The sequence below is a fragment of the Thunnus maccoyii genome, chromosome 1 (assembly GCF_910596095.1).
Source record: "Thunnus maccoyii chromosome 1, fThuMac1.1, whole genome shotgun sequence".
In the NCBI taxonomy this organism is placed as follows: Eukaryota; Metazoa; Chordata; class Actinopteri; order Scombriformes; family Scombridae; genus Thunnus; species Thunnus maccoyii.
This window is the reverse complement of record NC_056533.1, coordinates 36,688,637-36,702,792: the sequence shown is the minus strand read 5'-3', so window position 1 is coordinate 36,702,792 and position 14,156 is coordinate 36,688,637. Positions and strand designations below refer to the sequence as shown.

General features: G+C 41.3%; 1 protein-coding gene across 7 annotated transcripts in view; it reads left to right on the top strand.

The window, feature by feature from the left end:
* herc1 (HECT and RLD domain containing E3 ubiquitin protein ligase family member 1) overlaps window positions 1–13,647 on the top strand; it is a 70,607-nt gene extending 56,960 nt beyond the window's left edge. For all 7 annotated transcript variants that reach the window (XM_042410331.1, XM_042410344.1, XM_042410301.1 and 4 more), the window contains exons 73-79: window positions 328–497; window positions 1,039–1,204; window positions 1,334–1,410; window positions 2,563–2,815; window positions 9,165–9,317; window positions 10,744–11,049; window positions 12,939–13,647. In XM_042410331.1, coding sequence (XP_042266265.1) covers window positions 328–497; window positions 1,039–1,204; window positions 1,334–1,410; window positions 2,563–2,815; window positions 9,165–9,317; window positions 10,744–11,049; window positions 12,939–13,124 — 1,311 coding nt within the window. In that variant the 3' untranslated portion in view covers window positions 13,125–13,647. The remainder of the gene's footprint in view (window positions 1–327; window positions 498–1,038; window positions 1,205–1,333; window positions 1,411–2,562; window positions 2,816–9,164; window positions 9,318–10,743; window positions 11,050–12,938) is intronic.
* Window positions 13,648–14,156: the final 509 nt, after the last annotated feature.

The window sequence follows — 14,156 nt, the reverse complement described above, 5'->3', positions numbered from 1 at the left end:
AAACCTGTTTTCCAGCTTGAATCAGGGGTTAGCTTTGAAATCTTAGTCCAGGATACAGATCAGGACTTGAGAAAAATATCACTTTGTCACAAACTTCAGCAAATGACATGGTTTGTCTTTACTGCAGGGAACAAACTGCCTTTCTCATAAAGTCAGAGAAAGTAACTTGATGACTTTAAGATGTCAAATTTTAACCTTTTTGATGCCGTAAACACTGATTCAAACTGTTTTGAAGGGATTTTGCATTTTGCTCCTCTTGATTATTTTATGTAAGCAGTGTGTTTCACTCTGTTACGTAATGACTGTAAGTTTTATTTATTTATGCAGAGCTGCACCTCCCACTACAACGCTGGTACCTGGGGGATCGTCCAGGGCCAGCTGAGGCCCCTGTTGGCCCCTAGAGTGTACACTTTGCCCATGGTGCGCTCCATCGGCAAGACCATGGTGCAGGGGAAGAACTACGGCCCCCAGATCACCGTCAAACGGATCTCCACGCGGTCAGTACTGTGTGTTTGTAACCTTTTACACGTTTCCCAGTTTGGCTCCAACAAACATGTTGAAATAAGACAAAAGGTCACAGTGAAAATACATCAGTCAGGTACTTTGTTTGGCTTTTATGCCTTTATTTGAAACAGGAGAGGAGATTATGATACGCATAATAGAGCTAAAATGTCTTTTTGAATTTGAAAACAATATGTATAGAAAGATAATGAAAATATCTTAAATAAAATATATTTAATAATATGATTATTTAATAGATAATTATATATCACAGAAACAGATCATATAATAAAGACAGAATATAATCATGTTCTCATAACATTTGTAGACTCAAAAGCAGAAGTTAAAGGGTCTTAAAATGGGATTTTAAACTGCCAACAATGGAAAAAACATTTACAGACTGGTTTATAGAAACAGACAGGAAACATGGAGGCGGGGGGGAGCAGGAGGAGGCGGGGGGGGGGGTGACTTGTTGCGTCATTGTCTTTAAATTTACGATTCTCTGTTTTTGGTTTCGGGTCTCTTCGCTCTCTGCAGGGGACGGAAGTGCAAACCGATCTTCGTGCAGATCGCGCGTCAGGTTGTGAAGCTGAATGCGTCTGACCTTCGACTGCCCTCGAGGGCCTGGAAGGTCAAACTGGTGGGAGAGGGAGCCGACGACGCAGGGGGCGTCTTTGATGATACCATCACAGAGATGTGTCAGGTATGAACGGATCTGTCATGCACACAATGTGCACGTTAGTCAGAATTATTCTAAATAAACCAGGAGTTTACTGGTTGTCCTGTGATACAGTGATATAATTTCTTTATTTTCCTGGAAATGTGTTTATAGGAGTTGGAGACGGGAGTGGTTGACCTGCTCATCCCCTCCCCCAACGCCACAGCAGAGGTCGGCTACAACAGAGACAGGTGAGGGAAACGTCGACCTGTCGGCATCGATTCTGACTGTCCACCTTAAATATCCTTCTGTTCTGAGAGATTTAGGATCAATTGTAGGTACAAGTAGAGACGTTGAAATCAGTATCAATATATTCTCCCGTCCATAATGGCTGATACTGAATAACATTTATTTAAGAACAAGTGTGTGAGCACAAGTTCAACTTATCAGACACGTCTACTTTTAAGTAACTAAGAGATATTTGACATAAAACCAAAGATACTGTTGTTCTGTCATTAATGTCACAGTTATAAAGAGTCTCAAACAGAACTGAACTCCCAGAAATGACAGTTCCACAATCTGTCAAATATCATCAGTATGATTATATTGGATCAATATGATGATCCTTTTACAATATGACATCGATCGATACTGATAATATGTCAGATTGAATCTATAGAAGTCTTTTTATTCCCCAAACAGACGACACTTGATGTTCTTCGTATTTGCCTTTATTCATCTTCCCCCAACTAGATGTTCTTTTCATTTCTTTAGACTTTTTTTCTGTATTTGTTTAATGTTTCTTATTTTATTTTAAATTAATTACATTTTTTCACACCCTGCGTTGAAGCCCTACATCATCAACCTTCTTGTATCTTTTGCAGTCGCCTCTTCTATCTTGGTAACATTGAGTGAGTCACAAGAGTCAAATGAAGCAGCTGCAGATGTAACTTCATCCTCTGTTGTTTAAAATAAACTGTAGAAAACAAGAACAAAACTTCTTCTTCTTATAAAGTTGAACATGTTTGAATATCTTTGTTGAATCTTCACCATCTATTGGAACTGATTACTCATCAGTCTCAGCTTGTGATGCTGGATGACAAAGTTAATTCAGCAGTGAATGAGCTTCCAAAAGCAGCAGTAAAACAAAATTATAACATCTGAAAAAACATCTTTATGTACTCGTGCAGCAAAATCCAAGTTTCCAAAATGTCCATTTATGTGCTCATTTCATCTGTGAAATATGAACCCTGTCATACCTGCCTCCAGCTCCGTCATCGGCCAGATCTGCTGCTCAGTCGCGCTGCTCATTGGCTAACCTGACATGACGAGTGTAATCTTAAACTCATCATCTAAACCAGTTTAAATCAGTTCAATATCTCCGTCTCCTTTAATCTTTCTAGGTTTCTCTTCAACCCGTCTGCGTGTCTGGACGAGCACATGCTCCAGTTTAAGTTTCTGGGCATCCTGATGGGCGTGGCCATCCGCACCAAGAAACCTCTGGACCTGCACCTGGCGCCGCTGGTGTGGAAACAGCTGTGCTGCATCCCCCTGCTGCTGGAGGACCTGGAGGAAGTCGACCTCCTTTATGTGCAGACGCTCAAAAGCATTCTTCACATTGAAGACAGCGGCATCACCGAGGATAATTTCCATGAGGTGAGAAAACGGATGAAGATGTTAATGTGGATCATGTCTGCAGTTTTTATTTTTATGGAAGGCATCAGAGTGGATAAAATCCCCAATCACAATATATATAATTACATATTTTAATAACAGTATATATTGTGATTAAAGACGCAACATTAGTCGATCAAAAGAAAATAAATCAACTATTTTGTTAATCGATTTAATCACTGAAATCATTTTCAAGCTGTTAGATGGTTCCAGTCTCTTAAATTTGGTAATTAGTTGCTTTTCTTGGTGTGATATTAAATTGTTGTTGTTTGGTCACGTTGTGCTGCAGGAAACTGTGAGGAGCGTTTCTCATGGCTTTTTAGACCAAACGATTAAACGATTAATCAAGAAAATATTCTGCAGATGAATCGATAATGAAACTAATCGTTAGTTGTGATGTAGCACAGCTGGAAATATTTTCTCATGATATTTTTATATTAATATTGATATATATCATAATTTGAGTTAAGTCACTATTTCTGTTGAGCTTATAATTCGCCAGTAGTAGATCAATAACCTGAAAAATGATCAATAACTGTGTGAGCTACAAACAGAAAATCTATATAAATAAATCAATTATACAAAAATTAACAAAAATCTTCAATCTTGTGTATAAGATATATCATATGATGTCAGCTGTGTTCATCGACCGTTCAGATCATCTGAGAGTTGAAATAAGCAGCATGTTGACGCTGGAAACAGCTGATCATGTTGTTGTTTGTTGTCTTTCTCTTGAACGGTTTGCTGTTATTCCAGCGGATGGGTCTAATTGCTGGTGTCAGACTGTAAGCGGTTGCACTCTGTTTGCTTTATTTGATGTTTCAGGTGATAAACTTGTACTTCCTGTCTTTGATGTCGCAGGTTTTCTGCTCAGTTAACAGAAACCTTTATGAATATATGAAGTATAAACATTTCATTATCAGTCTGTGTTGTTTGTGACTTTACGTGGTTTAACAGTTCGAGTGTCTCTCAACTACTTTGAGACCAAAAAGGTGCTTTAAGTTGTCAAAGCGTCGCCTCTTTTTACCTTGTTTGTCCACAACAGCTCCTCTCAAGTAACTAAGTAACTGTAACTCGTCTCCTCACGTCTACCTGTGGTTAGAAACCCGGATGTGTCTATTTTGTGAAGTGAGCTTTACGTTCCTAAAGAACCATCATGTAAGAGTTTCTGTGATGTGACTGGTTGTTAGTTTAGTTGTTAGATGAATGTTTATCTGGTTTCTATCTCTCAGTCTTATGATATATGATTGAGAAACTATTAATTGGTTTAAAAAACGATGGAAATGTCTGTTTGTTGTAGTTATTCCACTAAATTGAAAACCTGATTGAACGAGGTGCTTCATACTATTGATGATGTTAAAACAGACGCCTCAGTATAAACTGAACACATTTATTTAGTCTCATTTCTACACGTCGTCACTCTGTCTGACAGGAGGGAGGTAGACTGATGAATCAGGAAGAAGAAGATGAAGTAAATCTGGGTGGGATAAAGTGTCTGTAATACTGGTCATTTGATTGTAACAGTTACAAATATCTTGCTGCCACATATTAGAAATCTGTTATAAAGACATTTACAGAACAGAGAAACATCACAGCCAGCGGCCTGAGTTTGCACACAGACTGGATTTACGGTGGTGAATGTTAATTTGTCCTTGGACGCATCAAGTTGGAAACTTTTTATTGCTTATAAAAGTTGAATAGGTGCCAGTCCTCCTCCTGAGGGCTGAGCAGTAAATACCGGTTACACACAGCCGCCACTTCTCCGTATCCTCCCTGCTGCTGATCACAGCTACATTACATACACTGTATTTAGGATTAACCTCAGGCTCCAACAGCACAATAAAGAAGTTGGCTGGCTGTCGGCTCACCGGCCACAGACCAGCCCTGTAACCGCCGCCGCCGTCCGTTAGCGAGCAAGCGAGTGAGTGAGTGAGTGAGAGATGGAGTTACACCATTGGTCGGCAGGCCAAGCGTTGGAGTTTCCTCATTGGTCGTTGCTCCTTCAAAATGCGAGATGATGGAAGCGGCGGACAGCAGCGATACAGAGCGACTGTGTTTCTGCGAAGCTCTCCGGTGTTAAATGCAGAGAAGTCGGTTAAACTCCAGTTTAAACGGACGCGTAGCGGCGTCTCTGCGTCTCCTCGTCTACCATCCAGTGTGATCGACTCGCCGGCTGACAGCAGCCGCCAGGAGAGACGCTCCGCAGCGCGTTTGGATCTTTATGACTGAACTAATACCAGGATGCGAGCTTTTTATTTCTCTGACGTTTTCACATCACAAATGATGAACAGCAGCATTTAAACACGTCTTGTAGCTGTTATATCAGTTTAGTGAGGGGCGGCTGCTCTGCAGGTGCGCTTGATTCGACTAACTGTAGTAAACCGGGCAGAGATAAACCTCCTGAATCTGCATCCAAAATGCTGTCAAAACTTTTAATTTACAATTTCATAGAGGCAGGAGGGAGAGTTAAAGCACCCAAATAACCATCAATCTGTCAAAACACTCAATACAGAGTGAAAAATGAGAGACATCTGCAGAGCGAAACAGATGTAAGAGCGGGAGGAGTCAACAGATAATCAGAATATAATTAGAATTAAATCAAACATCCCAAGATATGAGTGGAAAATCTTGGTCTTAGAACTGCATTTATTGACTCAAACGTAGTTTAACCACGTCATGTGATGCTACTCCAGCTCACTTTAACAACAGATATCACTGGGACCACTACAGAAAATCACAGATGAGCATCAAATATCCAGGAATTCACATTATAGACACAACCGCTGACGTATACGAGGTTTTGACCCGGTCTTGTTTTGACAGAGGGGCAGCGTGTTTTTTACCTCTCCTCGCCATGTGAACGCTCGATTCATCAGAATCACATGCGTGCAACAGCTATAAACGTAATAAGCAGTCAGTTCACAGCCTCATGAGCCTGTTTTCATTCCCATAACCAGACCTGACTGTCACAAAGCAAAACACACACTTCAAAATGATGTCACATACCATACGGCACCGCACCCAGTGACGGCCAGCAGCAGCCAGCAGTGAACACATGTGATTTACTGGCGGTTCAGCCTATTTACAGCTGACAGCGTTTAACATTAACGAACCAAACGTTTCTCTCAATCCAGACTTTAAACTGGCTGAGAAACACAGACAGATATCAGCAACAGCTCGGACACTTTTTGATGTGCAGTGTGTAGAATTTAGTGGCGTCTATCAGAACGGACCGAAGTGGAAACTCTCCGCTGCTGGTGAAGAACGAGATAGAGATTTCTGCCGGCCGACAAGGTTTTATTTTCTTTGCAAAGAAAAGGTCGTTCAACATGCGAGACCCCGAGCATGAGGAGAGCTAAACATTTATACCTGTTGAACGCCCCCCACCCCTCCCAAAGATGTGTTTTCACACCGTCTGGTCTGCTGTGGGTATCAGAGCCGACCCCCCCGTAGGGCAGCGAGGGCCACATCAGCATCATCGTTGCCCTCAAAGGGCCAGATGTAGCTTTTAAATGTAAAATAAATGTAACTACTCCTTAATGTTAAATAACTCTGAACTTATTCAAGTTACAAATATTATATATATATATTTGCATAGGTGTAAAAAGATATGTTTGCTTGTTGCCTTGTAATTATAACACAAACCTTTTGTCAGGTTATGAAACCCACATTACTCCATCAATCAACCATCAAACTATCCAAGAGAATAAAGAAAAATAACATCAAACACAAGTTATTATTATTAATAACTTGTTGCTAATTATTATTATTATTGTTATTAACACAACACATCGTTTTTTGTTGTAGCTTTCGTGAACAAATTCTGCTGCGATCACAGTTTGCCTTTGAGCTCTTGGACAATTTGTTGTTTTTCTTGAAGGCTGTTTTTTGGCAGACGTCGCTCTGTGTTTGGTAGATTGTTCTCTTTGATCACAGACGCCTCATAATACAAAAGAAATACCGGTTTTTCTCCTTGGAGCACAAACATGTTTTCTCCTTCCTGTCTTTCTTCCGTCTGCATCAGTTTTTCTCTTTCTGGACATTTTTTGGAGTCATTATTTATATTTCTCAATTCCACTTGTTGGGAAAATCTCATAGATGTGGATTCATTGCAGTCTACTGGTGGGATACCGTCACTTCGTGGGTAACGTTATCGGCATGCATTGTGGGAAATGTAGTTTTCGGTCAATGCCCGCTTTTGACTTCTTTTTTTTTTTTTTTTTACAATCAGACTTTTTTTCTCTCGCGGGCCACATAAAATGACGTGGCGGGCCACATTTGTCCCGCGGGCCGTGAGTTTGACACACATACCCTAGGGTGTGGTTCGCACCGGAGGCATCCTGCAGGTCTAGTGTTTACATTTGAAGAGGTCTAGACATCATAATTAAAAACACAAAAGAGAAGGTAGACAAAGAAACGAAATTACAATTACAGGACTCGTTACCTTAGAATGAGCCCTTTATATATACAGAGGGAGCGGGTCCTCTTCCACGGAGGCCGCCATGTTGCACCGCCATGTTTCTACAGTAGCCCAGAATGGACAAACCAAACACTGCCTCTAGAGAGGTCCTTTCACAGCCACCATAGGTTCACCTAAACGCTTGGAAGGGGAGCGGAGGGCTATTCAGTTGGCTGCAATCTGCAACCTCACCACTAGATGCCACTAAATTCTACAGACTGGTCCTTTAAGAACATGGTTACACAACGAAGGTGTCACGTCTCCCATTAATACAGAAATGGAGTTTTTGTACTGAAATATCATTTAATGCACTTTTACTGGAGCCTTGATGTGGTGGAAGCCCTGACTTAAACGATTAATCAACTATCAGAATCGACTGATCGACTAATTGATTAATGGCCTGATCGCTGCAGCTCTAGAGATCTTGTAGTTCTCCTTTAAGCCTTGTGAAAGCTTGATGTAAGTCCTGCTGGGGGGGCTGTGGTTTAGCTTTCAGACACCAGCACTCAGAGCTCAGCTGTGCCTCTCCTCTCTCCTCTGGTACACTCTGTTCTTCTCCCAGCTCCGATAAAAACCTCGCATCTGTGGCTCCAACCATTACTGACAAAACCGCCCCGACACAGACCACACACACCCCCCCCTCCCCTCCCTCCCACCCCGCACGAACCCCGCAGATAGGCTGGCTCGAGCAGCAGAAAGCTAACACATCCCGGAGCCCCTTCTTCTGTCCAAACAACCTCACACAACCCCTGCACTGTAAAGCCCCCGGCCTGCAGGAATGCCAGGGCCACTGTTGATGCAGCGTATCCTGCCTGGTGGAGACTTGGCGCCGCTCCCAGCCTTGTAGAGGAGAGAGAAGGGGGTTTGGAACCACAACACGGCCGCGGCCAGCTCTGTCAGCCAGGCCGAGGGAGGAGGAGAGGAGGAGGAGGAGGAGGAGGAGGAAGGGGCTGCATCTGCTGCTTTGGCATGAAAGGAGGGAGTGTGGGAGAGAGAAAGAATCTCCTTGTCTGCCTTTTCTGCTTCTCTGCTGGCGTTGGTTCGAATTCCGCCAGACGAGCCGTCAGATGTCTCACCGTGATATTACGATCTCGCGTCGCTCTCCGGGCCAGTGAATGAAAGAATAGATAAATTACAGCTTTTGTAACAGATCAATAGCGACGTGAATCACTCAAAGGAACGTTTTTATAGACGAGTTTTATGAAAACACATACATGAACGTTTTTCACTGTTTTCTGACATTTAATAGACTCGATGATTAATCGAAGAAAACCGACAGATAAATCAAAAATGAGAATATACAGATGTGCAGAAACTTTAAAGCTGCACTTTTTCTCATTTTATATTAACGATCAGTCAAAAGACTCATTTGTTTCTATGACACAAATGTTTTTATATTTTGATTATTTTGTCACTATTTAGAATATATCAGCACTAGAATAATGTTTTTAAATGTCGTATTTAAGGCTGCAACTAACGATTATTTTGATGATCAGTTTCTCAATCAATCATTTTGTGTATAAATTGTCTGAAGTAATGAAAATGTTTTTTTTATCATTTTCCAGAGTAACGTCTTGAGCAGTTCAAAACCCCAAAATATTCAGTTCACCATCACGTTTGACAAAGAAAAACATTAAATCTGCACAAAAACTACGTAGAAATGAACAAAAACGGTGATTTTATTATCAGAATTGTTGCAGATTGATTGTATTAAATATTGCCACATGTTTAAATTGCTGTGTTGGTTGTTATTTTTTAGTAGATCATATTTTCCATCAGTGAGAATCGTCCTCTAACAGCAGCACAGGTCCGTCTATCAGACACCTGTATCTCAGTGTCGTATTGATTATCGGTCGTGTTTTTGTTTTTCAGATGATTCCTCTGGATTCGTTTGTCGGGCAGAGTGCAGACGGTAAGATGGTGCCCATCATCCCGGGAGGAAACAGCATCCCTCTCACCTTCTCCAACAGAAAGGAATACGTGGAAAGAGCGATCGAGTACAGGCTGCACGAGATAGATCGACAGGTAAGACTTCCTGTTTTATGTGAGTGACGCAGCGTTTTTCAGTGTAGATTATTATTAAAGACCAGTACAGATGCAGAGGTGATGATTTCACTGTTCTCATGTTACGAGGTCACTGAGTTCATCAGACCGGAGCAGAAGGTTTCAAAGTTCTGCTCTCCGGTTTCATTTATTCCTCTTGTTTAATAGGTTTCATTAGTTCAGTAGAAGGTCGCCAGTACATTTCATTTATACACATCTGGCTTAAAGGATGAGGCTGATGACTTTCTATATTTTTCTTATTGTCGTCAAAACCCATGAAAGGACCGAAGCCAACAATGTGTTAGTCCGTCTGGAAATAACCCAACAGATCTGACTGAAGACAAATCTTTAATAACAGCTCACAAATATGTAGTTTAATTTTTTTTAAAAGGGCTTAATTAATTTCCTGAAACAGCTGGATTCTGTAGTTTTGGCAAACGTTACTCAAACAGGAGTAAAAAGTGCATTTTTTTGGGGACTATTTTCAGCGGCGGATTAATACTAGTCGACAGGAAATTTAATCTACAACTTTTTTGATGAGTGATTAATCATTTGTCAAGCAAAAACTCCAAAAATGTTCTTGTTTGTGCTCCAATAAGAGGATTTTCTGGGTTTTTTTCTGATTTATTTGCTTACAAACTGAATGTCTTTGGGTTTTGACAAAACAAGACATTTGATGACGTCACCTCGGAGTCTGTGAAACTGTGACGGACATTTCTAACATTTTATAGATCAAACAATTAACTGATTAATGGATAATGAACATATAACGGTTAACTGCAGCCCTGCTCTAACTGGGTGTTTCTGGCTGCAGGACGGTGTGGGTGTGATTACATTTATATTTTGTCATTTGGCCGACGCTTTTATCCCATAAAGTAAAAAAAAAAATAAAGTAAAACAGACCACAGTGTGTGTGTTTGTGCAGCGGTGTGACTCATTAACATGTTTTTAATAGTTTTTGGATAACAGACGTCTACAGCACAGACAATACTTGTTAGTAGACGAGTTCATTGTTGGTTTTTAGTCTCTTCGTTGGATTTATAACGTAGACGATCACCAGACTTCACCTCTAGTGCTGCTCAGCCGCGTTTTTATTTGTCTGAAGTTTCAGCCTTCATCTGAATAACAATCAGCAGTTTTACAGGAAATATTTCTTCAGTAGAAAGTAATTTTAATGAAAAGTGTTCATAGTGAGGTCTGTGGATTATCCAGTAACAGGAACACTGTATGAACTGGATTTATGAGCACGTTTATGCCATGAAATTCCTTTCACTCCCATTATATTGGAGACAGATATCTCAAAGCTTTGAGAAGTAAAGCAGAAACTATATATCTAGATTCTACTGTAGAGGTAAGCAAGAGTGAAGCGACTCTTTACTCAAACGCAGCGATGCTCCTCCTCTGTCAGGTGGCGGCGGTGCGTGAAGGCATGTCGTGGATCGTGCCGGTGCCGTTGCTGTCCCTGCTGACGGCCAAGCAGCTGGAGCAGATGGTGTGCGGCATGCCGGAGATCTGCTGCGACGTGCTGAAGAAGGTGGTGCGCTACCGAGAGGTGGACGAGCAGCACTCCCTGGTGCAGTGGTTCTGGCAGACTCTGGAGGAGTTCTCCAACGAGGAGAGAGTCCTCTTCATGCGCTTCGTCTCCGGACGCTCCAGGCTGCCCGCCAACACGGCCGACATCTCTCAGAGGTTTCAGATCATGAAGGTGGACAGGGTGAGTGAATCAGGATCTATGTGGGACTTCATCAACTTCTAGCTGGAGATGAAACTCATCAAGTCTAGCTGAGATCTGGAAACGCTGCAAAGTCGTTATCGAGCAGTCAGACAATCAGGCAGCTTGTAAACAGATTAGACCAACTTAACTGGAAGAGAAAACAGTCGAATAGTAAAATGATTTGCCCTCAACTGAAACATCTGTTGTTACAACTGAAAGAAACAATGTTCAAAGGTACAAAAATAAGACCCAAGTTGCAATAAAGTGGAGTTATCCTTTAAAGGGCTCAGTTCTGGTAGTTAGTTAGAATAAATAATGAGAGAAATTTTATCAGGTGAAAAAATGTCATGAGTGGCTTTACGGAGCTTTATAGTGAGTTTCAGCTCATTGTTTAACTGTCTGGCTGTAACTTTACTGTTTTGGTTCACTCTCAGCGCTCTAATAATGTTGCTTTCAACCACAGAAGGCAGCTGTTTTCTGAGCAAAAGCTCTAAAAACTTTCAGTTCGTTTTCACTCGTCACGAATTTATTTCCTCCACAGCAGAAAAACACGTTAGACGAGCCTCCAGAAACTCCTGCAGGTTAAACTGAACTAACCGACTAACAGACTCATTATAGACTCCTGGAGCAGGATGCTAATCGTTTTAGCATCTTTCATTCACTTACATGAAGCGGTTAGCATTAGCATTGCTATGCTACACTTTTGGGCTACTTATCCACTCAGTGATTAATACAGATTTGGATGATGTACCCAAGTCTGCTAGTTAGCTTAACACAGTAACTTTCAAACCACATCAGGCTCATTTGAATTCTCATTTTAGCGAAAAGCAAAGAAAAGTGTACTGCATTGTTTTCTCCTGCGGGAGATGAGAGTAAGTGTTGTGAAGTCAGCTTGACCAGATAGCCACGCCAATCATTTTTCTCCTAAATATGATTGGGCAGGTATTTATTACGCAATAAATTCCCTAGTTTAGCCACGCCTAACTGCAACCCAGTAACAAGAGAAGGGAGAGAAACTTTCTAAAGAATTACATAGACTATGTCAAAGGCTGTTCTCATACTTTTTAGGTGTTTACTATATGCACATTACATCCCAAATTACATGATTAATAGCCAATCATGGATTTGCCTTTCCAGGGGCTTTAAGACTGCAAGAAACCCACTAGCATAGCAACATTAAGGCTACAAACAACCCATAATGCACCACTCTCCTTTGGAGCCAGTGTTACAGCGGTTACTCTCTCCGTTCAAAAAGGATCTCTGATCCTGTGAACAAAACCGCGACTTCTTCAAATGTTTTCAAGTTCATAATAAAACATCACCTGATATTTGGGCCAGTCTGGTGTTTTTCCAAGCAGAGCATTTTCATGTATTTAACCCTTTCATGCATCGTGGTCACTACAGCGGACAGCTGTTCAAAAGCTGTTTTCTTATATATGCACGAGTTTTAATGGTATAGTTGCACAACACAGTGGACTCGTGTGTGTCATCCCAGACACTGACATTCATTGGCCAGCCTTTGTAAGTGCAACACAAATTTCTCAAAACCAAGATGGCCGACTGCCGGCCGGAAATACTCAGCAGCTCAGGAACATCTCGCCAATCCTTCTATAGTAATAGACCCTTGCAGGTACATAAAATTTTGTAACATCAAGTAACAACTAAGCAGTAATACAATTGTTAAAATTTGCAAGTATTGATTTTATGTTGGGAGAAAATGATGATTAATCATCCGTCCACTGAGTTGGACAAACTCCTTGAAAAAGTTCAATTTTTTTTTTCATGCCTAAAGAGGAATAAAAACACTTCCTGACTGGTTATTCATGCATGAAAGGGTTAAAACACATCTGGAGGATCTTTATGTGACTTTCTGCGTTTTCTCTCCGCAGCCGTACGACAGCCTGCCGACCTCTCAGACCTGTTTCTTCCAGCTGCGTCTGCCTCCGTACTCCAGCCAGGCCGTCATGGCGGAGAGGCTGCGCTACGCCATCAACAACTGCCGCTCCATCGACATGGACAACTATATGCTCTCCCGTAACGTGGACAACGCCGAGGGCTCTGATACGGACTACTGACGCGGGCAGTTCCACACTCTGAATACATGACTGAGTCCCAGGAATGAGCGGGCACGGACTGTCTTATCACACACACACACACACACAAACACACAAACCCAGAGATGCATCGCCATCACTGCACCAGTTGTAGGGAACTCCTGAGCAGATGGGCCACTTTTTACTTTAATTTTATGTACTTTAAAACAGCACAAAGTTTCATTTCTCCTTGTGGTTTATTAGCAGTTTTTAAATGACACGAAAATCCACACGAGAAGTGCATTTAGTGTTAATTTTTTTTCCATTACTCCACATCCCATTTTCAGGGTTTCTGCATGGAGGTATGTTTATTTGTTTGGACATGTGTATAGAATATTCAAGCAGGTGATGGAGGAAGAAAAAGGAATATTGTACATTGTGTAAAATGCTTCATTAGGAAAAATGTTTTGCATAATATCCATATTTATTGTTTTCATTGCCTATGCCGAGTTTCCCAAAGCATACAAAAAAAAACAAAAAACAACAATAAATGCTGCATAATTGATTTGTGGTTTGCTGTTTAAAACAAGACACACACTTCCTTTCAGAAAGCAGACATCACATTTATTTCAGAAGTACAAAATATCACAAAGGCCATCTTTTTAGGGGGGCGGGGGGGCGTAAATAAACTGTGAAAAGTATGTACATAAAGGAAAACCTCAACATGTCTACGCAGTGTGTTTCATACTGTACATGTTGGCAAGAAGCTGTTTTAAACAATGGATTTGGATTTTCTCACATCTATCTCAAAACAATACTTTGTTTAAGAGAGTTTATAGCTGCTGCAATAATTCCTCCTCTTCATACCAGCCTGAAGATGATCTTAATTTCTGTTCTGCTGCTAGAAATAAGAGACATGACGCAGCCGTCAGTCGTCCTGTTGGGAGAAGGGCAGGCACTTTTAAAAAAAAAAAATACTTGGCAGGTGATTGGATGAACCATCTGTCTATCGCTGTATTAGTTTGCGAGGCAGCTGGATACGTGAGAGAAGCGAGAATCCTCACAGAACGCCGA